The 27,798-nt window shown below is 38.1% G+C and overlaps 1 protein-coding gene across 2 annotated transcripts; it reads right to left on the bottom strand.

The window, feature by feature from the left end:
* Positions 1–814: 814 nt before the first annotated feature.
* Positions 815–26,215, bottom strand: Hsepi (D-glucuronyl C5-epimerase). 2 transcript variants are annotated; one of them, XM_089860236.1, is made up of 5 exons: positions 26,025–26,215; positions 18,931–19,165; positions 17,669–18,136; positions 6,104–6,355; positions 815–5,851 (listed from the first exon to the last, which is right to left on the bottom strand). In XM_089860236.1, the coding sequence occupies exons 2-5, from the start codon at positions 19,154–19,156 to the stop codon at positions 4,806–4,808; spliced, it is 1,992 nt and encodes a 663-aa protein (XP_089716362.1). In that variant the 5' UTR covers positions 19,157–19,165; positions 26,025–26,215; the 3' UTR covers positions 815–4,805. The 2 variants fall into 2 exon arrangements, with proteins under 2 accessions (XP_089716362.1, XP_089716370.1); XM_089860244.1 differs by lacking the exon at positions 26,025–26,215 and adding an exon at positions 20,325–20,342.
* Positions 26,216–27,798: the final 1,583 nt, after the last annotated feature.

The raw sequence follows: 27,798 nt of genomic DNA, 5'->3' as shown, positions 1-27,798 counted from the left end.
AATGTTACTTAGCTTCGGTTGGCTGCTAACAATCTAGCACCATGGAGCAATAACAAAGGAGACATAGATGTGTATAATGCAATTTTAATGGAACTTTCGTTCTCACTCCAAGAAAATTACTCCATCTATCGAGTAATTATTCATTGGCCTATTCTAGAATACCAATGAAAAACGGCATTACTTAACACCTATTGGTACTAACTACTCGGTACTAATATTTAGTCTTTGAGTTTACGTTGGAGTATCGCATTTTTCAACATTTATCATAAACGACCGGATAAAAACCGGTTTTTTGAAAAACCGGTTTTTTTGTCCAGTTTTTTGAATCGGTTAAACCGGCCATAAAAATTAACCGGTTAACCGAAAACCGGTTTTTTTGTGGGAAGTTGACATCCCTACCACAAGGTCAGGCTACCTGGCGGACAAAAGCAGATAAGTTTCTGTCCTCCTGGCGTAAATGGTAATGGTATGAATCCTCCATGTGTGTGTGTAAACTATCTATTGGGAACATAACCACTTTTATATTTTAAATCTAATTGCACAAAGCGCCGAAAAACCGCTTCCCAAATTATTGAGACTTAAAGATGGGGAAAAAATCAGGGATATGTAAAAAGGACAAAGTAACCTAATCCAAAGAATAAATTTCAGAGACCCGTGTTGGTCATCCCTGGGGTTTACAGGAATCAATAAATAATGCAATGCACGGAGAAAATCATAGGCTTAATGACGTTGTTATCATATTTATCGCATCTAGGTCAAAACGAGGAGTTTTCAGAAACTCCCAGCATATTTTAGAGGAATAAAAAAATGTTGGTTTTGGTTTTAGTTGTTGTTTAATCCCCCGATACAAATGACCTTATATACACGTAGCTAAATCCCATTTTACAAGTATAAGTTATTTACAAGTTACACAAATCTTACATATATAATAACAGGGCACGTTCTTGATGTACAAAAATATATATGCAAATGCGTTCTTTTTTTGTTATTTTTAATAATATTTATTTTTATTATTATTATTATTATTATTATTATTTAATCTCTTTGAATTATTTTGGAACGAGCGATATATCAATCTATTTATAGCCAACTTTCTTCTCCAAATCTTTTCGACCATTTTACGTTGGATTTTTTTAAATAAATTATAAACTATTCTAAAGTCACGTGATATATGGGACGGGAACGATTTTTCAAGATTTATCGCGATATTTTGAACAAAAAGAAATACCATCTATTTAACAGTAACGCGGTATTGAAAGTGTTTAAAATTAAAAAGGTGAAAACGTACTAAGTGTTATTCTTCGCTGTCGACCAGTCTCTACTGTGCATGTGTCATGGGGTTATTATGTTTGAGAAGTTTGGTCTATATCGTTAAAAATTTCTTTAAAGGGAAGGTGAAGTGGAAAATTAAGTAATTTTTTATCGATTCTTCTACTAATTATAAGACCAATCTGCATAGTGAAACATTCATCCAGGAAATACGGTCTCCGAATGATTTTAAAATTCAAATTAGGCTGAAATTTCATTAGATAATTTGAAATAGCACCTCCGACCAATCGCGTAACGCCCTACCTTTTTGTTAACAAAATTTCCATGGCATGTTTAGTGTCGATTGATATTAAGCACGGAATTTGATAAGAATTGAGAGCGATGTGACATAATCGTGGCGCAAGATATAAAGAGTGTCACGGGAATTTTATGAACAAAAAGGCAGGGCGTTACACGATTGGTCGGAGGTGCAAATTTCAAATTATCCACGAAATCTCAAACTAATTTCCATTTTAAAATCATTCGGAGACATTTCTTGGATGTTTCACTATGCGGATTAGTCTTATAATTAGTAAAAGAATCGATAAAAAAATCACTTAATTTTGCTTTTTACCCTTCGTTCAAACATGTAAACACGCTTCGGAAAAGAACCACGAATCCACGATGTTAGTAATGTGACAATGTAGTCAAGGCTCTCATCCAATCACTACTCCAGTGATTCACTTTCCTGTTATTTTTTTTGTTTTATTTGTATTTGTAATAAGTTAAATGCTTCAAATATCCCCAAAAAAAAATTCCGTCATGGAGTTTTCGGTAAGTTTTTCTGCTCAGCCATTTCAAAGATGGTCGTGATATGTTCATAAACCATACATAGATCGTTAATTAGTTTACTAATTATCTTCATTTAACCAAGGGACATTGGTCAAAGCAGTTGAAATGCACAGATAGTAACTTTTTCAAACATAATCAGATTTTGACGAGTAATTTTTAATGTTAATTAAATCGTATATTAAAGCAGAGAGTGGGCAACAGCGAAGAACAGCACCTAGTAACTCACTCAGAAATGATAAGAAAATATTAAAACGTAAAGTGTTCCTAATAAAAATGCATATACTTAATTAAATATAAAGGTGAGTATATATGAAAATAATTGGTTACTTATCAATTATTTTCAATAAAAGGTTTAAAAGCTTAAGACTACGAATTAAAGGTATAAAAAAATTATTGTAAATCAGAGATCTAGTAATACATGAAGGTTCAGATCAAGAGACAAATAATTAATAGGTTCTTTCATAACCCCATAATATTCTCCATGCATATGAGTTGATATGATCATTTATAAAAGGGTAGAGATGGCGTCTTCTGCCGTCGTGTCACCTGGTGGCAGTGAATTTGCTGCAAAACGGAAACCATCACCTACTGTGATCTCCACCCGACTCGAATAAGGAAAGAAAATCACAGTAGGTCGTGTCCCTTTTTTAAAGAGAGACATTTAAATGTATATGGCGCAGCATGGACATAACAGATACTACAAACCCTTAAGCCAGACACATACTTATGTGAAATATTATAGGGTTATGACTTTATGGAGGATCGCGCGTTTTCAAAATGGCACATTTAAGTTAGTTGGTTATTAAAATTAATATTCATAACCTTTTCTGCCATTCCACGATACCTATTATATTTAACTCTAAAATTATTACATAGGAATTTAAATTGATTAAATGGCATTTTTGACGTATTTTTTTTCTATCACAGATATTTTAGTGGCTAAAATACCTTTTTTTTTTTCAAAAACTCTTCAAACACTAGGTATTAAAGTCTAAATTTCCCACACCCGAAATAGCTTAACTATAACCGTAAGTTACAAGATATATTCCATAAGTATGACAATCAACAGACGTTTTGTAACGCCACAGTTCACCAAATAATCATCAGGCGTCGCTTTCAAAGAATCTATGACGTTTCACCTACGTCACTCTACGTAACCAGCAGTCTGGGAAATAGCAATAATTTTTAAACTAGTCCTTGTTACCAGTGACCCCTAGTGTCCAAAATAATCAATTGGTCTTCGGACTTGTCACCATTCGTTTTCCTAAAGATTTGCAATTAATAAACTCATCCCTTTGACCAGTAATCAAGACTTGAATTTAAAAACTGGTCCAAGCAATTAATAAATTAGTTTTGAACCAGTGTACTATTTCTCAGACTGGTAACCTGTGTCAAACTTACGGAAGACATCGTATAACTTTCCGCTATTACCCAAAAACCGCCACCGTTAGTAAATAAACTCTTTCTACAAAAACAAAAACTATAAAAACGCTTCCGAAAGACAATTATTTTGAACAATTAGTTTCACCGCAAATTAAAATTTTGAGAAAATACATTTATAGCTCAAAATATGTTTCTTATTATTATTTTTCTTTTTTTTTCGATATAGGATAGTATCTTAGTGGAGTACTTCGCGGCATGGCACTCTAATGGGTCTTCACAATCAATACTTAAATAATTTTCCTAACCTTGTCAAGGTCACAATGGCGTCATTTTCAAAACTCAAGACGTTCAAATGTTTCAGGTAAACATGATGAAACTAAGACTGCTTATAAGAATATGGGTACATAGCTTTAGGCTCTGGCAGTTCGAATCCAGCCAGATTCTAAGTTCAATGGCATCGAAAATGAGGTCATCATGACCTTGAATTATCTCAAGGTCAATGGCCTTAAAATTAAGGAACACTCATCATAAATCATCCCTACAATGTCCAAGTGAACATGTAACTGTCATTCAAGCTCTAGTTTAGTAACCATGGGGGACCGTTCATGAGCTACGTCACACAATTTAGGACGGGAGGGGGTTCATCACTACGTCACAGTATGTGACGAAGAGGGCTAAGGTGACGTCGCTTATTGCTTTTAAATTGTTGGGAGATTTATTTATTGGGCTATTAAACCACACAAAGAGTGGTTCAATTGAGTATAGTTTTTGACTCTTATTACATTGTTTTGAAGGAGAATTACCAAAGAGGATAGAGAGAGGGAGATGAAAACACGCTTTATAAAATCAGGCGAAAAATGGGAAAATGGGGGGGGGGGTAGTAAAAACGATTTTCGGTACGTTTAGTTTTAGGACGCACATCATTTGCGCATGGGGGGGTTTTGACCTCCTCGCCTTATCTCTATCTCTGTCATCCCCTACGTCAACTATGCGCGAGTAAGCTGCGCTTAGGCGCCGCGGTGTACCGTAGATTTAACCCCGTTTTCACCACGCATGGATAACGGATGCCAATACTGATTCTCTCTCCCTATCTCTCTCCTCTTAGGAATTACCAGCGATTCTTCATCTTTGAGGGAGATAGTGTAATTGTCATGGTAGTAAGACGACGATTGAGGGGTAAGTAGTGTGTATGTAAAAATTAAAAGGTAATTTATGTGAGGTAGTTTATGAGTGATCCCCGCGATCCCCAACAATGAGGTCATTACAACCTTGAAGATTTAACCCAAGTTTAAGTCTAACCAACTTCCAAACATGGAACTTTCTCAATTGTGCGAGGCTCTGGTACCATTCATATAACCAATCCACCTTTTGGCGGTACTTGACAAAATAGGGTCATCATCTATAGTACTTAAAAGCAACAGCTGGTTAATGTGCGTCGTGTGGTAATCCCAACGAGCCAAATTTGGGGCAATGCCCAAAGAAAAGTGTCTTAAATCGTAAATGGACCCGGAGCCGGTATCAAATAATGTCAACATCTTTTTCAACGAGGTCATACCTTCGTCGAACAAACGCGCGGCTTCCTTACACGCCACGTGAGTACAGGAACGTTTTAAATCGTACAAACCAATCAGCGAGTACACGAACCCGTTCAATACGAAAGAACTCGGGGTTGTTGGGTATTCTTCGTACCAAACGTACTTACCCAAGAAAGTAGTCATAACACCGTGGTGTTCGGACCGCGTGTTAAACAGCTTCGTGGCTTTAAGAGCCGTTTCTAAGTATGATAAGTTTTTGGTCACCCCGAAGGCCCGCGTTAAAAGAGACATGGCTTGTCCCTGAGCCATGGCAGAGTACCAACCTGGTTTCAATTCTAACATACCGTTTGATAACTTACGCGTCACCATGATGGGCCAACCACCTTTGGCGTCCTGGTTTCGAACTAACCAATCAGAGGCGGCGAAAAAATTGGCAACATGCGCCGAGGACGCTAACGTCACGTTGGCCAGCGCCCCCTCACCGCGAAATTCGATTTGTCGTAAAGTTAAATTACGAAATTTCGTAATCTTTTTCTTAGGATGTTGTAAGGCTAACCCTTTAAGTAAGTCAATACGCAAATCGCGTGTTAAGGTTTTGAACGCGCTGGGGTTCGTTGGTACGGTACCGATACCATATATGACGTCACGATATCGACTTTCTATTAAGATATCGCTAGTGATGTAATGAACCGTGTATCGCGTTGATTTTCCCGATTCGCTAAGAACGCACGACACGCTACCGTTTGACGTGAATAAGATGTCCAGGCTAAGGAAGAGTTCCGTTAAGTCGTTACCCTCTAGTGACAAGGTCACCGCGAGATCACTGGCAGGACCTGCGAAATATAAATTCATTATTTATTTAGTTTAATCATGAAAATTTCGGAACCACCGGAATTTCGGTGTCAAGTCAAACGCGATCTCGATAAAAGAGCTAAATTTAGATAAATTTGATGCTAAACTATACGAAAACTTCGACTAAGTTAAAAATATACGATATTATAGGATGTTTTATGAAATTATAGGATAAAATAGGATATGTTCAAAAATAAAAATTATATTACGGCTGGAATAATTTAAAAACTGACCATCAGTTTCAAATTGAATGATTCCCTCTTCTCGTCTAATTCTTGCTGGAGTATTTTGGTCCCATTGGAGTTCAGTTCCATCCTCGCCGGTGACGATCCACTTGGATTTGTTAGTGACGTAACCGTTGTCCAAATGGATGACGGTCGGCGGTTTCTCTGTCAAATTCTTGCTGAAATGACTCAGTCCGAATTGCGCCACTTGGATTGGATAGATATGACCTTTCGCGTTCCACTGAGTCGACACTGGAACCCCTTTAAGATTAAAATAAAACTAATTAAATTACATTAATAATTAAACAAAGTAGAAAAAATCTATGCATTACTGATTAAAGAAATAGCAAAGTTTATATAAGATATGTTCCATAAGTATGACACTACTCATACTTCGTAAGGGTAGAGACTTACAGCTCGAGCTAGTTCGAGATCGACGCGAGAATTGACTACACTAGATTAAATTGCTGTCCACCTTCCTATTTAGTCTGTATTAAGCCTTTGATAGCGCCTTACCAGGTGCACTTTACGAGAATATATGACGTATCACCTACGTCACTTCATGAAAAGCTCTCCCTAACTAGTGACAAACTTATGGATCATATCTTATGACTTATGCCCAGAACTAGAACGAGAACGACGAAAGAATTGACTACACGCAGTTTTGCAGTCCATCTTCCTATTTAGCCTGTACTAAGCCTTTGACAGCGCCTCACCAGGCATCGCTTTACAAGAATCTATGTCATTTCACCTATTTAAATTCTCAGTACCCAGTGACAAACATATGGAACAAATCTTATGAACTTTGCAAATAAGTTCATCAAGGATTATCAAAACTAGACGCAGAGAAAGGCGTTCTTTTTTATAGGAAAGCATGGGCACTTTATATAGTTCACTTCTGGCAGTGTAAAAGCTCATATAGAGAAGACGTGGTTCAGGGCAATCATCACCTCTTTCGATTTATAATGTAGTTTTTCTGGGGTAATGTAACGGTTCGGGGCTATCCGTTCTGAATTATTCTCATTCTTCTCACGCCCTGGGGGTTCCGCGGTAGGAAATCCTAATCAAGAGTCGTTTAGGGGGCACTAGGGTCTGGGGGGCGTGCCCGAAGGGGTAGTACCCCATACCCTAAGCTTTGTTTCCGGCCCATTTATCATTGCCCCAGCGTTGAAAGGAACTCTATACATTTTATTGATCAAAGGGAGTTAGCGCTTTTCTAAAACGGGGAAAATACTATATCTAGCACCAGAAGGGGATAATAGAAGAAGGATGACACTCTGTATCCTCTTAATACTTTAGTTATGTAACATGATTCTTCCCAGGCTCACCCTTTGTTTTCTCTCCCGCTCAACTAACTTCAGATGGGCATCGCACCGTGCTAGGGTGAATTCTATAACTATTTGGTACTAAATCCAAGTAGCAACCTTGATTGTCTTGACGTGGGACAAAAATACACAAGCGCATGCGCCTTGGCAAATAGTTAAGCGCTAATAGAGTAATGATGAGGGAATTATTTACCTCGGTTTAGTAACCTTTCTCCAAATGTAAAATGATGTTGGGAAGAATCATGTTACAATTACCCCGCTTCGTGGTACACTTCTCTCGAAGAGAAGTATTATTTACTTCTGCTAGCACGTAGAAACTTTCTAAATTAAGGTGGAGGATTTTTCCGACACCATAGAGGATATAAAGAAGAGGAGTGGAAAGATGAGCTAAACAGATCTGACATACTATTTTTCTTTTTCGTTTCAATTTCCAACTAATATCCGGTTCACTATATTTAAACCAATTAGAAAGCGGAAGTTGAGAAGCAAAACGTTCAATACAACTAATCTTCTTTACATCCTTAATTTGAAATGAAGGTCGATGACCAATCAGAGCGTTGCATATTTCGACCGCTTGGAGAATATAATTTTGCACCGCTTCATATATTATTAACAACAAAATAGACTTGTTGGAATTATTAAATATCCCTTGGCGGGAAAGTGGAAACCATCAGGCCTACAAAAGATCATAAATAAAAACATAAAGTATACTCCATTGAAGCTTGCTCGTGCCTTGTAATATGAGGAACTCCCACCCCTTCTACCCTCAGAATTATACTTTCATTAAATATTTGTAATTCTGATTTCATTTAAATATGTAATGAGTTTCGAGGTTAATTGTATACAGTCAGAGGTACATTTATAAACTTTCACCAAGAATTCATCCACGTTACTAAGAATATGGAGAGACCAGGGATAGATTTAATTTTAGAAGTAGGAATGGAGAACGGTTAGTATTTACTTCAGTCCGACTCATAGCCCAGTATAGAGCCCCTCCCTCCAACACGTCGTAACGAAAAGTTTAAATTATCTTATTGGCTTACTTAAACTACGGCGAAAAATACGTAATTCCTTTTTACCTCTGTCGCTATGACACGCCTCTTATTTCATACCCCTCCGCCCCGGGGAAGGGGGTCCGGGACTTTGACGGGCGCCCACATTACTCTGTTCTCCATTCCTACTTCTAAAATTAAATCTATCCCTGGAGACTATATTTTTTAATCCATATTAACATACTTGAATAGTAATTTCAACGTCCTTTACATTTTGTGAAAATTATTATCAAAGAATTTTTGCTACGAAGTATGCGAGCATAGAACTAAGTGATCATATTTTCTTAGTTAACATCAATGAATTCTTGGTATTACACTTTCTGGGCGCACCCCTCGAGGAAAACCGATTACGCGTAAAGGAGTAATGGAATAAATTCTCTTAGTAATTGGAGTCAAATCCAATGGACCGTACAAATAAAGGGAGAATAAAATTACATTACAATAATGAAAATAACATCAAAAACATTCCGTTAAAATTAAATTGACATAAGCCTAAGTCCTGATTGACTGATAATCAAGGCCCAGCCCAACCTGCTTTACCTAGAAAACTAAAATTTTGCAGGGTCGTTACTCTTAAGTATTAGGCACGTACTGCGAAAGATTGTTCCAATCCACCGCCATCTTGAAAAATGGCGGCCAGAAATGTAAAAAACCTTGTTTACGGAGTAACGTTCGTAAATGTCAACAGATTTTCTTCAATATTTAGTACACTTATTCCTTATACCCTATAGAGGGGCTTTATGGCTTTCGATTTGCCGGCATTTTTAAAATGGCGGCCCGAAAAGTAAAAACATCCTTTATGGATTAACGTCCGCGAATTTCAACCGATTTCACTCATATTTAGTACACTGGTTCTCTATATCCAATAGACAGGCCTTATGGCCGTCATTTTTAAAAATGGCGGGCCGAAAACTAATCCAAACCGCCTGACGGGCAACGCTAGGTGCCTTTGTTGCTAAGATTATACAATTTTTCAAACGTTGAAGTGCTAATCCTAGGCCTTCACAGATAACTCTAAATTAGCGACCGAAATAATACTAGTTTTTTGGTGTTATCATTAAAAAGTTGTTATCAGTCCGTTTCATCATCCCTTTAAAATTTGCAGAAAATAAAAAGTTGGAGGCGTCAGAAAAAATGGTTGGGTAGACTGATGCGAAAACCCATCAGAAGAAAAAAAATCTATAATTTTCTGAAAAATTCATTGAATTTCAAGCTTGAACGCTTTTAATTACCCGAAAGTAAGTCAAAGAGAGACCGCCTAATACGAAGGAAGGAAGGTATAGAGCTAAGAAAGTTCGGCGAATTATATTTTCTTCAAAGGCAAAATTTTACCACTCAGAGGATAGTGAGCGACTCAGTCAAAAATTTAAATACCTTATAGAAATTTTTGTTTTCTGAAACTATAGTATTTTATAGAAGAAAAATGTGTGTTTTTATAGGAAAATATAGGACGTTTCTGGTTCCCAGAGAGAGAGAAAAAAGATTTAGTTTTTGTTGAAAGTTTTACTATAATGTAAATGTTTATCAGTTCTTCAATAAAGCCTTGAGCAAATCTAAACAGTTCATGGTTATCAGTGCTCCCACCAAAATCTTAAGAATAAATAAAGGAAAAACAAGTTAAAAGGGACATTTTATGATAAAAATAGGGACCAAAAAATGTTTCAGGAACGACCACTGGTAAAACAAAATGACATCTTTAATATATAAAAATGTCTTAAACGGACACGTTTCTAAGTATTAAGTTAAGTTAAGAACATTATTATTATTAATGCTCTTTATCTTCACCGATTTTCAACAAAATAGGAAGTTTATTTGGACTTGTTTACAGTTATTTTTCTTTAGACTAACGAAATTTCCCAACTTATTTACGCCCGGAAACAAGTTATTCTACATATCTTCCCAATGACTAACTACTAAACAAATACCTTTGTCTGTGGTTTTAGGAAAATAGGGCGATTAAAAGACCAAATAAAGATTTTTATTGCAGATTAAGGACCTTGCAGGGCAGCCCTCTTTGAAAATGGCGGGGGAAAGGTATAACCAAACCCGATTATACGATAGATTAAGGACCTAGCAGAACAACAGGGACCTGGTCGGAGCAATGGTTTATACTTGGCAGCCCCTCTTATAAAGGTGTAACCAAACCTTCTCGAGATAAACGTCTACAGTTCGGAATGAATTTCCCATACTTTAAACTTTACAGTTTTTATTTTTAAATGGTGGCCTTCTTGGAAAACGGCTGATGAAACAGATTCATTTGTGATTAGCTCAAAAATGTCCATGTCAGATTCAAACTAATTCTTAGTTTATATCTACTTTTACTATAGTTTACTTTCTACTGTGTATGAAAAGAATCGTTTCGAAATTCGTTCTATATAAGGTGGGAGGGAAGCCAAGAACGTAAACGGGGTTATAACTTTTATTAGAAGCTGCCAAAAACCTCCCCGGCTGACAACCATTAGTGGTCAACTTTTATAGTTCTCGTAAAAGCAATTTCTTGACCACCATCCGTTTTTAGGGTAGTCTGGGATTGGAAGATATAAACGCAATTTTAGTTGCCTTAGCCTACAAACTGTTAGACGGGTCCGTTAGCCTTTAAGAACAGTGTCAAGTGACGATAGCAACATCGCAGAGTCACCTTCGTCAACCATTAAGACGCGGAAAAAGAACTAAAGAAAACTTGGGGTCTAATCTCGAGACAGACGCAGATAGACGATTTTAGACGAAAACCCAAAGATAGTTTGTACCTGACTTAAACAAGAACGGAGTTACTAAAAATAGAAGTCTTTTAGAAGGCTCCGGAGTGTTTTTGCTAAAAGAGTCCATGAAAAACACCACGTGCCACAGACGATAAAAGTATAAACTACTTGCGAGAAATGATAACAAGAGACATAGACTGACGGTGCTAAAGGAAGGGTCGGACACTAGACAATTCGTAAACACGTAATATTGCTTTACGAAAAGGGAAAGTTGGAGACTTACTACTACCTCGCGGATGGTAAGGTTGCGTCCTAAGTAAGATAACAACAATAGGTACACGCTTCTAAATTTCTATTTTCGTAATACAGAGTTTAAGAAATTGGCTAAAAATGTGTACGAGAACTAAGACGTTTCGCGTTTAAATTCCATTAAGTTTACTTTGAGCTTGTAAATGCTAGGCCTTCCGTCTGGAGGGTCGAATGATAAAAACTTTGCTCGTCAAAAACTACATACAATTTGCTTAGCCGCGGAACAGGAAATGGGGCGAGTAAAGCCAGTGGTGTGGGATAACCTTGTCTACCTTTTAAGTGCACTTTATAACATTCATAATTAGGACCTATGCTTGAAGGAGAGAAGCATGGAGTAGAAACCTCCATACCCTATAGAGTTGCAGTCTGTACAACCATCTAAGGAAGGGCATAGGGCAACGAAGTCCTCCCAGCATCCTCAGCGTTTCGGTAAGGTCGTACGGTACGGAAACGTATATGGGGGATGCCCCCCCTCTGTGTCTTAAAAAAGAAGCTAGTTATCATACAAATACAATGGCGCTACTCGGTAGCCTACCGAAGGGTAGGGCGTGCGCGAGGTACACTTGGAGACCTTCATTGCCGCAGGTCGCCCATCAACATCATTATTGCACCATCTTACATCTTCACTCCCGGCCCTATGAACGTATGAATAGCCTCTTAGGCTCTGGCTTGTCAATATGGCGGCGATGTACAAGGGAAACGGTAATATTGGGGGGAAAATTACACTCTAATTCTATTAACGTTCTCAAGTGTTTTATCAACTTTTGCGTGTTTTTGGTCTCCACTATTATACAGACCCTTTTTAAAAGTAGGGGGTAAAATTTTCTGGTATTTCAAGACCTTGTTTTCTTAAAACGGAACAATGAACAAAAACTTTAGACATGGCTTCAAACAACAAAGGACTTTGGTGGACGGGCAAGTCTGAAGCCCCATATAACGTCTTTGTGTCCCAATATTAAGCAGACTGTATACTAAAGCGAGGAATTTTATTTTTTAAATAACAATTCAATTTAAATATGCATAGCCATACGAATATGTCGGACCGCAAATGGTCTATAAGGAGCACTGGTCCAATAGACCTTTTCGACGTAAAACGGGGGTAGGCAAAAAAAAACCTTTAAATCCCTAACTTTAGCCCCATTTTCCAAATCCCTGACTTGACCAGGCTCTGTACGTACCCTGAATAACAAGTTGAAATGCTGCGATTAAAAATGACTAGAACCCAGGGCTGTCGAGAGAGAGGGGGCAATTCGGTTAGTTTTCCCGGGGTCCGGGCCACCTGTAGGGCTGTCTTGATGGGACCCCCCGATTTTGGTAATTTTACCGGGGCCCACCATGAGGTTTCTATACATTACTAGTTTTAGCTAGGACTACAGTACACCTTTTCCACGTGAAAAAAGGGTGTTGGCAACCCTCAGTTTCGGGACATACAAGGAGGTTGATACATTGCCATCTCTGCGCACTCTCATGATACAAAAAGACTACAGCGCAGGCGCCAAAAGCAAGACGGAAATCAAAGTTTTACCCCCGTGTCTTTCCCTCTTAGTAACATCGAAATGGTCCCCTTGATCACGCAGTAGTTCAGTTGGCTGAGTATTACGTTACACTCTCCTAAGTCTTACGACCGTCCTTGCAGCCATATTGGTGGTGGGTTTCAGCTCTCCTTCTGCATTAAACCCTCCCTTATTCCCGTGAAAATTATCTCACGAATCTTAGCTCCTCCCTTAACCGAAAACTCTCTATTTCTACTTAAACGTCATACTTATAAGCACGTTACTTATGGTTGCATTCGTGTCGTCAGGTTGTATTGCGCGAGTCAATGACGCTCTCTTTTTTTATCGTCTAAGTATGGTAAGAGAAAAGTCGAGGATTGTTGTCAGGGGCAACGCGACGTATACCGCAAAGGCGAAAGCCAGCCGCGAGTACAACAATATTTGATGAGAAAGTTATATATATAAACTTTTATGAAGCAATCTCGAGGAAATGTGGCAGAATTACACAGGATTGAACTTTATACTTCAGTTTATAGTTCCATTGTTTTACGATGACTGTCGTGATACGAGTTATTGCGATAAGGATCTCGTTTCATCGTTCGTTCTTTTTTATGGTTGAAAAATATCGCAAAAAGATCCATAACATTCTTTAACATGTTATAAATCTGCTGTACCTCATCAAGAACTCGTGGGGTCTCAGAACGTCTCGACCCTTTTTTCTAAGACTAAAGTCCCTTTCAGATTAGAGTAAAATCAAGAAGTGATACCTAGTTTACTAGGGAGAAGGTATACATTCGCCACATTTCCAGCTTTATCTTCAGTCCAAAAGTAGGTCCGGAGTTAATCCCCGCCTCAAAATTACAACCAGCATCTCATTGGTTCTTGAAAAGTCACGTCAGCGCGACGCGAATGACGAAAATTACGTATTTTCTGATTGTGGAGAGGTGAAATAGCCCAGCCTCCTTTTACGCCCCCCCCTTGTATTTTGAAAGGGGGACTGGGATTATGTCGCGCGAATACTTAGGCATCTTACACCTTCTCCCTAATAAACTAGATATCACTTCTTGGTAAAATTTTACATTCCCTTTGGTCGCCTCAACAATTTCCTTTCGGTCGAGTTTATTTTCCCTGTTCAGAGTTAGGAGCAGACGACTTAAAACGAGTCGCATTAATGAAATTTGAGTCAAAACTTTTGAATACGTTTGCTACCCTCACTCGATCACGCGTTAGTAAAGCACGATAGAGTCCATTCTGATAAGTCTCTCATAAATTAAGGGGGATGGTCTTTGGAAAATCAATTTTGAGTCGAAAATGTTTTATGACATTTTGTCCTAAGGGACACTGTTTTCAAGTTAAGATTGTCTATAGTATTTTACGGATAACCTTTTGAATTTAATTAAGAAGACAATGATTTCTAATTTAATTAAGGGGTCATCATTAAAACATAATTTCAAATCATAACTCGAAAACAGTGTCCCTTAGGGCAAAATGGCATAGAAAATTTCCAACTCAAAATCGCCCAAAGAACACCCCCCTTAATTTAAGGTAGACGCTTATTTTGTTAAGCAAAGGCTACATTTTCCCATCTAGAGAAATAATTCAACAAATCAGTCAAATCTTTTACCCTTCTATCACAGTTAAATGACTACTCTATTCGAATCATTTCCTGGCGACTATCCCTCCTACACCCACCGGCCCACTCGCATTCCCAAAATACTTTTTAGACTCGTGTACATTACGTGTAGACAAAACATTTCTACACTACCAGGTCCATAATTAACAGAATCCAGAAATAAAAACAAAAATACAAGATATAAATGACCTAGAAACTAATTTAGCAAGAGATTCATTACTCAGAGTCCTATTTCTGAACAATGTTTACAGTCATTTAAAGTTTGCGTAATTCCGAGTTTCCTGGTTGTTGAGCGTCATGATACTTCGCTTACCACCGTTTCTCGTATAGAATATTCCATTAATTCCATAAGAGAAGCAAATACGGGAGCACAGCCAAAATTTTAATTCCAAAATAGGATTTTTTTGACGGAATTATAGGATTTCATAGAAGAAAAATGTGTTTTTATAGGAAAATATATTACTAAAAATGCTCATATATAACACTATTTTGGCTTGAACTACGTAGAAAAATCTGAACAAAATAACAAATTGGATTTTAATTTGAAAAGAGGAACTTAATGAGATTATAATTTACAAAAACATCTTGAGCGAGTGAAGCGAACTCCGCAATTTCGGTGTCCAGTCAAATGTGATCTCGATAAAAGCGCTAAATTTTGATAAATTTAATGCAAAACTATACGAAAACTTCGACTATATCAAAAATATAGGATAATATAGGACCTTTCATGAAATTATAGGATAATATCGGGCAGGATCAAAAATAAAGGATTTTATAGGAATTAGAGGATCGCTGGACTCCCGGCAAATACCACAGTGGCGGGGAGGTCACCTTCATGGGCTATTTAAGCACAGCTAGAGGCAGTGTAGTGAAACTTGGGCTCCGTCTGGCGTTGCCTCTAGGCGCCAGGGAAATAACCAAAGAGGGCCTGTGTGTTGATTTCTCCTTAAGCAATTAATGGAACAGTCTATATAACACCATTGATTTTTCTGGGATGAGCCTGGGGACATAATCTAAGTTACAGTAAAAGAGCGGAAAAATTCTTTGGCGCAAAATGAGCTTATTTAAATCCACGTTTATGGACTTTTAAAAAATCTTATCCCATCACAAAAGATGTGTGGCTAAAAAAAGAAAAGAAAAACGAACGGCGTATCTCTACAGGCTGGCTATACTGTATTTAAATAACGGCGTCCACTTTTCAACATTATACGAAAGGGAACCCTAACGTGATCTATTTTAAATCCCGCTTCTTTAAAAGAAGAAAAAAAAATTCCTTTTCTTAGCCCAGGCTCTCTTTTCTTGGGTGTCATTTGGGAATATTCGGATAAGGTAAACTTCTTCAAAAGTTGTAGAGAATAAAGAAAAAAGGGACTCAAATTTTCCTTCTATTAAAAAAAAATTCGAAAAGCTGATGATGAAAGGGAGTTTTTATCCTAAAATATAAAGTTTTCAAAACCCATAACGTGATTTTTAGAAAAAAAAAAATATGAATGGAATAGCCTATTCAACTAGTTTTAGCAGAAGGGGATAATAGAAGAAGGATGAAACTCTCTGTATTCTCTTAATACTTCATTTTATGTAACATAATTCTTCCCATGCGGCTCACCATTTTCGTTTGCTCTCCTGCTCATCAAACTTCAGATGGGCATCGCACCTTGCTAGGATGAATTTTATAACTGTTTGGTAGTATACTAAATCCTCGGCAATCAACCTGCACAAACCTTAATTGTCTTGACGTGGGACAAAAATCCTGCGCAAGCGCATGCGCCTTGGCAAATAGTTAAGCAGCGCTAATAGAGTAATGATGAGGGGAACTATTTATCGCGTATGAGATTCGGTTTAGTAACCTTGCTCTAAATATTCTGATGTTGAGAAGAATCATGTTACAATTACCCCGCTTTGTGGTGGTACACTTCTCTCTAAGAGAAGTATTATATACTTCTGGTTTTAAGGGGGTTTAAAATATAAAGTGTGCAAAGAGATCGGAACAATACTTTCTCCGGAAATAGCGATACTGCAAACGGATTAGAGCAAGAGCACAGACCCACGAAACTAAGTGCATAATTAGAAACGATCAACTAGGAGCTACCAATTATCATGTAATTACAGATGATACCATTTTTAAACGGCTCTTTCGATTAAAACAGAAAAAATTCTAGCCCGAAGTATCCCTTCAATCATAAAGCTACCACCTGGATTTGCAATTTCATCACATTAAAATACAATTCCAAGGGGCCAATTTTGAACTTTTTGGGACCGTTTTCTCTGACCCGAGGTCATCTCATTCGCCCTATTGTGGATCACGAAAATTGGGTTCGCATTCAGAATGTGGACTATCAATTGGGTGAATAATATCTTCGATATGGACAGGAAATTAAAATGGGAGTTTTCGACAATTACCCATTGGGGAAATTAAATTAAAGGAATAGCGACGTGATTTAAAAATTATCTCAAATCTAAAGAAAACCTTACTTTTTTGAGAATTTAAACTCTTCTGATTCCAAAAATATGCTTGATTAATATTTAAATATGAAGGAAAACACGGGAAAAAACACTTCGAAAACTTGAAATTTGGGGGACAAAAGCAAATTTGCGGAGAAGATTTTTGGCGGGTTTTTCTCCTTGATACGTCACTCACGGCATCTCGCGGAAAAGCCAAGCGCGAGACTCCCGAGTCTACTAATGCGGCGCGCGCGAGAATCTGAATAAATTAGGCTTAACGCGGCGCGGCGACACTAACACGCGTCACGTGAGCGACATCTAGAGTGAAAATTTCTCCTTACTACGTCATCAAACGAAAGAAAATCTCAACTAGGCCTTTTCCAAACACAATACTTTGATTGCAATTTAATAAATTGCTACGAAACCAAATAAAAAAGTAAACATATCATAATAAACTAGATTTTTCAAGGATTTTTTTTCGCATTTTAAGTTTGTGGATGACGAAAATTATGTCACTAACACTTTAACTTGCAAACTTGGCTAATATTAATAATGACATATGGTGAAGCAAATTTTGAGGGTGCAAAATTGGGTGAACAAAAAATTTGTTAAATGACTTACCTTCCAGGGCACTAATGCATTTGACACGGTCCCTGATCTCGACGTTGTAATTTTCAAACCAAAGGAAACTTCCAGTTGGATTGTAAGTCCTTTTGGGGTAGAAGACTCGCGAATAACTGTGCTGCCACTCGAATCGTTCTTGTCCATCTCGTAACTTGGTCAACTTTCCATACACCTCAAAGTACTTGCGCAAGAAGCCGTAAAAGGGCAAGTATACTTCGGCGCCCGATCTTTTACAAGGAACATTGTACTGGTCGTTAATTCGACACTCTACATCGGACACTTCAGCCACGGATGAGGCCGCCACGCGTATCGCGGGTTTGCCCGAAGGATTTGCCACGTTGTCCTCGCTTGGCGCCAGTTGGCTTCCACGACCACGGTTATTGTCTGCTAAGTCGGCCGAGTCGAAATCGGCCATCATTTCGTCGACGATGTCGTTAAGCATGGGGCTTCCGGGAGATGGACTACCTGTAGAGAATACGGTCATTTATTAAAATACCCAAATGGCACTGTCATTATCAACTAAAATTTATAACATAAATGGCTATTTATGAAATTTGAATTACGTCCTATATAGAGTGGTACTGAGAAGGGAGGAGCTACGGGTACCATGACGTCAATATTGGTAGTCTAAATTGTATGGTCTGAGTAACAGATCAGAGGGTGTGAGTGTGACGCCTCGAGAAAGTTCGTAGTAGCAGACTGTAGGGCGTTTCAAAAAGGGTGGTAGGGCCGAAGTACAGTGGGTTCTAAGGGAGATTTTGAGTCAAAAGTGTTCTATGACATTTTGCCATAAGAACCACCGTTTACCAGTTTTATACGAGTGACCTCTTAATTAAATTAGAAATTGTCTTTCAGATTCTTAATTATGTTTAAGGGGTCATACGTAAAACACTCCAATCATAGTACATTTTCGACTCAAATCACTCGTAGAAAAACCCATTATTTAACTTCGGTCCTTCGGTCACCCTTATAGGAACACCCTACATAATGCAAAGAATATTAACCCTACCAGCTTACAATGGCTATCTTGACAGGCAAACACTACGGACATAATCACATAGCACGTTTTTCAAACCGAACTCGTGGTCATGATTACATCGAGCTACAAGCTTTTCAGTCTGTTGTTGAATTGCACTCACAAATGTCTGGAAACACTTGTCTGTTCACTATGTATACTAACTATACGACGCGACCTAATTTTTCATGTGCTCACCTGACTTGGGAACTAAACAGTGTACAGAAAGTGACTGTGCACTTACCAGAAGCCAACTGCGAGTCAGCGTTGGGGTCATTAGGTTTGGGTGACGCTCGCTGATGGACCGAGGACTGAAGATGTCTCCACCTTTCCACCCTTGCCGCTTGCGATGACAGTGAAATTTCGCGTCGACCACTTCCACCGCATTTTGTCCATAATGACAAAGTGGTGAGCACGGCTCCAATTAGAAACACCAGGAACAGAAGCTTCAGGCTAATCCTTAGGCGCATATCTTAATCCTGAATAGATTAAAAAAGAATAAACGATACAAATTACCATAAAGAGATCAAACTCATTCAAAACAAAATGTAGCTAGACATAATTAAACATTTCTCCATTAAGTTCATAAGATATGTTCCATTCGTAAGTTTGTCACTGGTTACAAACTGGAGCTTGTCATGAAGTGACGTAGGTCATAGATTCGAGGTAAAGCGACGCCTGTTGAGACGCCGTCAATGGCTTAGTAATGCAGACTAAATTAACCGAGTGTAGGACTTCAATTTTCGCTTGTCGTTCTCGAACTAGCTCTCAACAAGTCTCTAGCATTACGAATTATGGACGTGTCACACTTATGGAACATATCTTACAAACTTATGATTTCTCTGATTGCATAAAAGATTAACTGGTCGGCTTTACGACGGTTGCGCGATACTTTCAAAATTCCAAGAAAACTGGCATTAAACTTAGACACTCGTCTCGGTGTTTAAATAGCTCTTCAGAGAGGAGCCCATCCCATAGCCCTGAGCGTGACGCTTTTACGACTTGGAATGAACTAGGAGCAAAACTAAAAAGCGAGTTAACCGAGCATCGGTCGAGTTGAAAAATCAATTTTCGTAGGAAGCGCCTGTTTAAACGCGCGCGCTATTTTTGACCTTTAAATGTCAGAGTTCCCAAAATAACTCAAAATCTATCAGAGAAACTTCCCCCTCAATCGAACAAAGGCATTCCCACGTTGCGCTCAACAGGTTGAATGAATGAAATCTTTCAACATACCCTTCCCTACATTGTTGTTGTTACGTTAAGTTGCTTAAAAAGCTGAAAACTGATGGGTAAATAAATAAAAATCTCAACGACTTTGGACGAAATTATTATATTGAAAATCCCAGACTTTTCCAACTTATCCCTGACCAAAGTTTGCCAATATCCATGATCATTTTAAGATGTTTACCTTAGCCCATTTCATCACACCTAGCTCATCTCGAAGTACGGTTCGATATACCAAATTAAATCCTTGACTTTAAAGGAAACAACCCTTTAAATCCCTGACCTATCCTAGACTTTTAAGGAAAAAACCTTAACATCCCTGACCTATCCTAGACATTTAGGGAAAAAAACCTTTAAATCCCTAACTTTAGCCCCATTTTCCAAATCCCTGACTTGACCAGGCTCTGTACGTACCCTGAATAACAAGTTGAAACAGAGAGAATTTAGAAGGGGAGTGGAAGCCCCCCCCCTTTGACTCTATTAAACGTGATGACGCCCAAACAAGATGTCGCGTTGAGCTTTTTGGGGTAGGCGAGTTTCCGGTCACGTGTTCTAAAATCTATCTATTACAAACGCATCATACCGGAAATCGACCTGCCTAGATAACGTTTAGCAGACGACGTTGCGCTACATTCCAAACCACCCCTTCCACTCCCCTTCTAAATTCTCTCTGGTTGAAATGCTGCGATTAAAAATGACTAGAACCCAGGCTGTCGAGAGAGAGGGGGCAATTCGGTTAGTTTTCCCGGGGTCCGGGCCACCTGTAGGGCTGTCTTGATGGGACCCCCCGATTTTGGTAATTTTACCGGGGCCCACCATGAGGTTTCTATACATTACTAGTTTTAGCTAGGACTACAGTACACCTTTTCCACGTGAAAAAAGGGTGTTGGCAACCCTCAGTTTCGGGACATACAAGAGGGTTGATATATTACCTTGTCAGCGCACTCTCACGATACAAAGAACAAGACTACTGCGCAGGCGCCAAAAATCGAGATGGAAGGCAAAGTTTTACCCGTGTCTTTCCCTCTTAGTTACATCGAAATGATCTATAAGAGGGAAATTACGGAACCAATATGAAATCTTAGTTGAAACCAATTATCAAATCTTGGTGGAAGGGCGTTTAAGCTGGAGTAAAAATCATACCATACAACGCTAACAAAATAGGACCCTTCCCATGAACAGCCGTAAAATTATCATATACGCGATAAATAGTTACCTCGTCATTACTCAATTTACTCTATTAGCGCTTAACTATTTGTCAAGGCGCGCTTGTGCAGATTTTTGTCCCACGTCAAGACAATCAAGGTTTGTGCAAGAAGTTATATCTAGTATCTCAGAGAGAAGGTATAAATTCGCCAGATTTCCAGCTTTATCTCCAGTCCAAACGTAGGTCCGGAGTCAATCTCCGTCTCTAAATTACAACCAGCATCTCATTGGTTCTTGAAAACTCACGTCAGCGCGACGACGCGAGTGACGAAAATTACAGTCATATTTTCCGACTGAGGAGAGGCGAAATAGCCCGGCGCCTCCTTTTACGTCCCCCCTTGTATTTTGATAGCGGGACTGGGACTATGGCGCGCGAATACAAAGGCATCTTATACCTTCTCTCTGAGATACTGATATAACTTCTTGGTTTGTGGGTTGATTGCTGAGGATTTAGTTATAGAATTCACCCCACGGTGCGATAGTAACCCAGCTGAAGTTTGATGAGCGGGAGAACAAACAAAAAGGGGTGAGTCTGGGAAGAATCATGTTATATAACTAAAGCATTAAGAGGATACAGAGTGTCATCCTTCTTCTATTATTCCCTTCTGGTAGAACCAAGTATACTAAACTATCAGAGACTATACACATTTGTCTATTTCAGTTCAGTTTTACCTCAATTTCCAATTAGTTCACCAAACTAGGTATAAAGTGCTCACAATTCAACGTGGTTTAATACACTATATAAACGTCAGTAATAAATTGCCCTTAATTAGGTAATTTTAGTTTTCCCCAGAATTTTAATGGGTAAATCACCATTTTTAAAAATCACAGTAAATTTCACATCTCTACACTATACAACTGAACAAAAAAATATATAATGTAATATTAGAACATACCATTCAAACCCTTATTAGAATTGATTGAATGATTTATTAAGGAAAAACGCCTTCAATTTCAAATAAACATTCGCTAATGACAGATAACGAAGGCGAAAATTCGGTATAATATTACACCAACTTGAAAGAGCTGAATTATAATTAATCTCATCACCATAAAAAAGAAGAAAAAACTCCAATTCGTGTTACTGCATTGCATTTCTTAATCAACAGAGCGAACATACGATTAGATTTTAAATAGCAGCAAGTGGAATTTAGGGGTTCAGCTTAAGCCCGCGATTTAGTCTTTGACCGGAAAATAACTCTAGGTTCACGTGCTCCAGAAAAAGATTAGATGTGAGTAAAAAAAAACAAGTTGGGAAATCAAAATAAACCTCTCCGAGTCAAGATTAAGAGGTTTTTCTTAAACAATTAGGTAAATTTAATAGATATTAATTATTTTTATCGTCAGTAATTTACCTTAATATTAGTTTTAAGAAACGTTATTCCTAAAATAATTTTAAAAACAGCTATTGATGACGTTTGAATTCTAGCGTATGCCTCTTTAATAATTTTTGGAAATTTACGGTATATCCACAATAAATGATATCAGGGATAGATTTAATTTTAGAAGTAGGAATGGAGAACGGTTAGTATTTACTTCAGTCCGACTCATATAGCCCAGTATAGAGCCCCTCCCCCCAAAACGTAACGAAAAGTTTAAATTATCTTATTGGCTCACTTAAACTACGTTTTGATGACGTTGCTGACGGGGACGGGTAAAAATACGTAATTCCTTTTTACCTCTGTCGCTATGACCCGCCTCTTCTTTCATACCCCTCCGTCCCGGGGAAGGGGGTCCGGGACTTTGACGCGCGCCCAGATTACTCTGTTCTCCATTCCTACTTCTAAAATTAAATATATCCCTGATGATATGAAAACCCGCAATTGCGTGAACCTTTGGTGGAAGCCCTGCCATTGGAAGGCTAGACGTTTTTCGTAACCCTAGCCGATCGCCGCGTACCCTAACAACTATAAAAGAACTGCGAACGCGTTACGGATATACCATATAGAGCTATTTCAGAGGGGGTAATGGCTACGTCACCAATGCTATTTGCCCATAGAGAAAACCCTCACAAAATGTCCGCCCTACACTCAAAGGCAGGCCCAATTTTCGTAGCAGACGAAATTTTTCCCCCACTGAAATAGCTCTATACGTTTGCTCCGATTTGCCAACTGCGAACGCGGTGACTGACACACACGTCCAGTGTAATACCTCTCCGTGACGTCATCGTCACTCGGAGAGGTAAAAAGGCGCGACTTTCTACCAACTCCATTTCCGCGTGGGTGAATAATAATAGCTTTTTTCTTGGAGTCTTAGGGCGAAAATAGACTAAAGGGATATAGTAATTGCTTTAGGAGTTAGGATATTTTATCGCTAAGATGAGAGACTTTTTTTATGAGCAAAGTTAAAGTGCTGACATAAGGATATATAATCATGACAATATTTGAAAGAAAAGAACAAAAACAACTTTAGCTTAGTCTTTATCGTTTTCCAGTAATGAGTTTAAAAGAAAAGATATCACACTTTGAAAATGAGTTGGAATTTTAAAGAGAGTATGTTTTAAAGGCCGACTTCCATCGAAAAGAGTTCTAGCGAACTGAAAACCGAGCATCGAGACTAACAGTGGAGTGACCGTGCCGATTTTCGAATCCCCGCTGGGGTAAAAGATGGAAGGGTTCTCGCTAATTGAAAGCCGTGCAATGTGGTTCTAGCGAACTGAAGATACACAATGGAGAATTCCCTTCAGGGGAAAGCAAAAACTCGAGAGGAAAGAAATTTAAAAGGATTTCTATTGTGTATCTTCAGTTCGCTAGAACCACATAGCACGGCTTTCAGCTAGCCAGAACCCTTCCATCTTTTACCCTATAGCGGGGTTTCGAAAATCGGCACGGTTGCTTCATTGTTAGTCTCGATGCTCGCTTTTCAGTTCGCTAGAAGCTTAGAACCCTTTTCGCTGGAAGTCTGCCTTTAAGTAATTTTAAGTCTTATGCTGTCCGTTTTCCATTTGCATTTTCCATGGAATGAGAACGAAATTCCCTTTAAAATTGCATTAAATGCATCTATGTCTAATTTAATATTGATTGCTCCATGGTGGCAGAATGCTAGCAGCCAATGGAAAACCGGCAAAAAATTTCCAGAATATGATATAAATTTATTTAAGCTTTGTTCCCCATACTGTTTAGTTTATCACTAAAATAATGTTACAACAGGGCTCATACAACTTTTGGAAAACAAATTTCCCTGATATTTCCGGGTTTTTCCCCATATACTTCCCTGAATTTTCCAGGTTTTTCCCGTATATGGAGTATCCTAACGAAGGAGGGGGGGGGGCAAATATGACTATTACGTAATCAAAGGACATCCCCGTATATCTAATATAACCAGAGTTATGAGCCTCCAAAGTATAGTGTAATGTTAATTCTATGGAGGGTATGTTCATGAGCATTTTGCTTAATTACTCGGCCCCTGTTTAACGCAAATTTCCCTGATTTCCCTGAATTTTACAAAAAAATTCGAAATTTAACTGAATTTTCCCTGAGGCTTTTGTCAATTATTTAATTCCCTGATTTTTCCAGGTTTTCCCGGTTTTTCAGGTTTGTATGAACCCTGGTTTAGTTTATCACTAAAATAATGTTACAAGTAGCTATAGAAGATTACAAGAATTATCTGGCCACCCACAAATAATACATTTTGTTTATTATATCAAACAAGGAAAAAAAATCACCAAATCACCAAGATCTCAAACTCTGTATACAATCTCAATCTTGAGAGTGGTTCTAAGATTTCTGTGCACAAATCACCCACAAAAATCTCTCTTTTTTATTATTATTAGTAACTAAATGGCATGGGAAAATATCCTCCCCCCTCTCACAGCTTTAACTATACGCGTAGTGTTGTCAGACCTTCTGAGTGCAAAGTTTGTCAATAACTGATTCAAACTGAGATGCAAGTCTTTATCTACAAAGTCATTTCGCTCATTAGAGGTTTGGCAACACCGGGGGGGGGGGGGGGGTAGACAATGACAAGTATATATTAAACAATAGATAGTTTACACACATGGATGATTCATACCATTTACAAAAGGAGGCCTGGCTAGTGGCTACCTGGAGGACAAAAACCAATCTTCTTTTGTCCTCCAGTTAGCCTGGCCTTCTGGTGTAAATGGCATGACTCCTCCATGTGTGTAAACTATCTCTATTTGAGTTTTGGTTGAAATAAATAATATAAATGACTATTTAATAGGCTTGTCATATCATAAGAGTAATTTAAAAAACATCTATTCGTTTGACAGGGATTCAACTTCAATGCATCTTTGTTCTAACACTTTAATTCTTATAAGTCACATTATCAGAAAAGGTTCTAGTACTGAACATTTGAATGTCATGTCTAACTTTGAATTATAGAATGTATCATGCATCTTATTTAGTTGCAAATTAATACCAGCCAAAAATAAGTTACTAATAACCATTTAATAATTAAAGTACCAATCATATCTCCTAATAAATCTCTTTCAGTTAAACATGGTACAAATAAGTTTGAAAGAATACTATCAAGCATATCATTAAGTTTGAAAGACGTTAATGATAACCGTTTAATACTTAAAGTTGCAATCGGGCAAATTTCTAAAGAGATTAAGTTAAATTTTTAGCTTCTAAGAAGCAATGATGTTCCATTAAACTCTTTCATAAAACAGCAAGTTTGCTTTCTGTAAAATATATTTCTTAGAGCCTTTAACAATGTGCTTGAACACCGTATAATATTTAAACGATTCCCGATTTAACAAAATAACTAATTACTTCATTATTAATTAATTAATTACTAACGATTTAGAACCATCAGAGTTAATAAATAATAATACCAAATATCTTAATGAAGTTTTCGTAAGCCTTGGACAAAATACGGACCGTGTATGATTTTGACAATGACATAAACATGCAATCACAAAATTAGGTTCAAAATACCACATACCAACTCATCACAACGAACAATAGGTTTATTATTCGATCCAGGGTTGCCGAAACCGAAATTTAACAGCTTAAATTTTGAATTATACTATTCCTAATTAGATAAATTAATTATAAACTTTGAAGCAAAGCGCCAGCTTCCACCACTGTCGACTGCAGGGTATCCATGTTGTTTCTTGAAAATAAATGACTACTGAATGAGCTTCGCCACTCGCCAGTGATGGACGGAACTCTCGCGTCTGTAGGCGCTGCTGCCACCAGACGGGTGAAAACTTGAAAAGAAATCGATAATAACAGGAATCTCTGCTTTCTCTTCAGGAAAACGTACGGATTTTATGTAAAGGTCTCTCAGCTCAGCTGTAGGTATTCTTCCACTATTCCTGATACTAATCAGGCCAGGCTGAGAAATAAGTATCTTTTTTTAAACTGGTCATGTGGCCAGTCGACTCCACGCACTTTAATTAAAAAACTGGACACTGGCCACTTAAGATGGAACGTTTTTAATTAATTAAGGCCAGTCACCCCCCTCAGAATTAAATTTTTAAAGTGGGCATTTGTCCAGGGCTAAAATCACAAATTCTCTTCACACATACCTCATAGCTTTTTTCTTTAGACTGCTCCAGCGGCACAATGAGCATTAAAAATACATCGTGTGAATAGGTTCCGGGAGAATATTGAAGCCGTCCAAGGAGGGGTTTCTGATAGCAAATTACCCGAATTTTCGAAAATACAACGGTACGAATTTGTCAGAACAGAAAACAAACCCGATTCTTTGGTCTCTCCCTGTTTTGTCTGCACCATCCCGCTCATCTTTCTTATCCCTCCTAATGTATCCCTGTCACCATTTGGCTTTTTGCTTTGGACTGCTCCAGCTGCACAATGAGCATTAAAAATACATCGTGTTAATAGGTTCCGGGAGAATATTGAAGCCGTCCAAGGAGGGGTTTCTGATAGCAAGTTAACCAAATTTTAGAAAACACAACGGAACAAATTAGTCAAAACCGAAAAAAAACCCGATTATTTGGTCTCTCCCTGTTTTGTCTGCACCATCCCTCTCATCTTTCTTATCCCTCCTTATGTATCCCTGTCGCCATTAAACTGCGCAGTCATTCTTTAGATAAGAGAAGATTCAGCACCATCGTGCCCATAGATATATATACGGGTCTAGATACACTTCCCCTCTGTTAGGCCCTTTAAAAAATGCGGAGGTGAGAACTAGCAGTCGACGCTTTACGGAGGGGGAATTAGATCCAAACGCCATCTATTGAGAGTTTCAAGAAACAAAAAAACGAAAAATTCGAATATGAAAAGAGCGGGAAATTCAAATTAGGCTTAACTTTTCAAATAGCTTTACGTATTTTTGATCTCCTTTATACGTGTAATTATGTTCTTAAGTGAAATAAATAGTTTTTACGTAAAAGAAGTAGTGTTTTTAATGAAATGTTAGTGAAATAAGGCATTAAAGATGGTTAACAGTTGTTCTTTCACACATTGTCATAATTTATCAACTTCTGGAAAGGAATATCTTTTTATAAGTATGATTAAAAGTTTGTTTACCACCTCGAAACCAAATAATAACATTATAACTAACAAATACAATTGCAAAGCATCAGCACGCCCGCTGGCAAAAGTTATTTATCCAATTTTTTAGCTTTCAAAATTCAGCGATAGATGGCGCACTAGGTATCTTCCCCCGGGAAAATCGCGTCGACTGCTAGCTGTCATCTCCGTGTTTTCCCCCGATTCAGTAGGGTATCTAGACCCGTATATATATCTAT

This window comes from Phalangium opilio, unplaced genomic scaffold, assembly GCF_054372755.1.
Source record: "Phalangium opilio isolate 3A_F unplaced genomic scaffold, DU_Popi_V2 ptg000011l_1, whole genome shotgun sequence".
Taxonomy (NCBI): domain Eukaryota; kingdom Metazoa; phylum Arthropoda; class Arachnida; order Opiliones; family Phalangiidae; genus Phalangium; species Phalangium opilio.
The sequence above is the reverse complement of the archived record's forward strand: the minus strand, read 5'-3'. Positions and strand labels throughout refer to the sequence as shown.

Excerpts from the sequence above, each read along its gene's own strand:
- Hsepi (XM_089860236.1), bottom strand. The coding sequence starts at position 19,156 with ATGCGCCTAAGGATTAGCCTGAAGCTTCTGTTCCTGGTGTTTCTAATT. Across the intron at positions 6,356-17,668 it reads ATGCATTAGTGCCCTGGAAG|GGGTTCCAGTGTCGACTCAG; the intron begins GTAAGTCATTTA and ends TTAATCTTAAAG. Across the intron at positions 5,852-6,103 it reads CATTCAATTTGAAACTGATG|GTCCTGCCAGTGATCTCGCG; the intron begins GTCAGTTTTTAA and ends TATATTTCGCAG.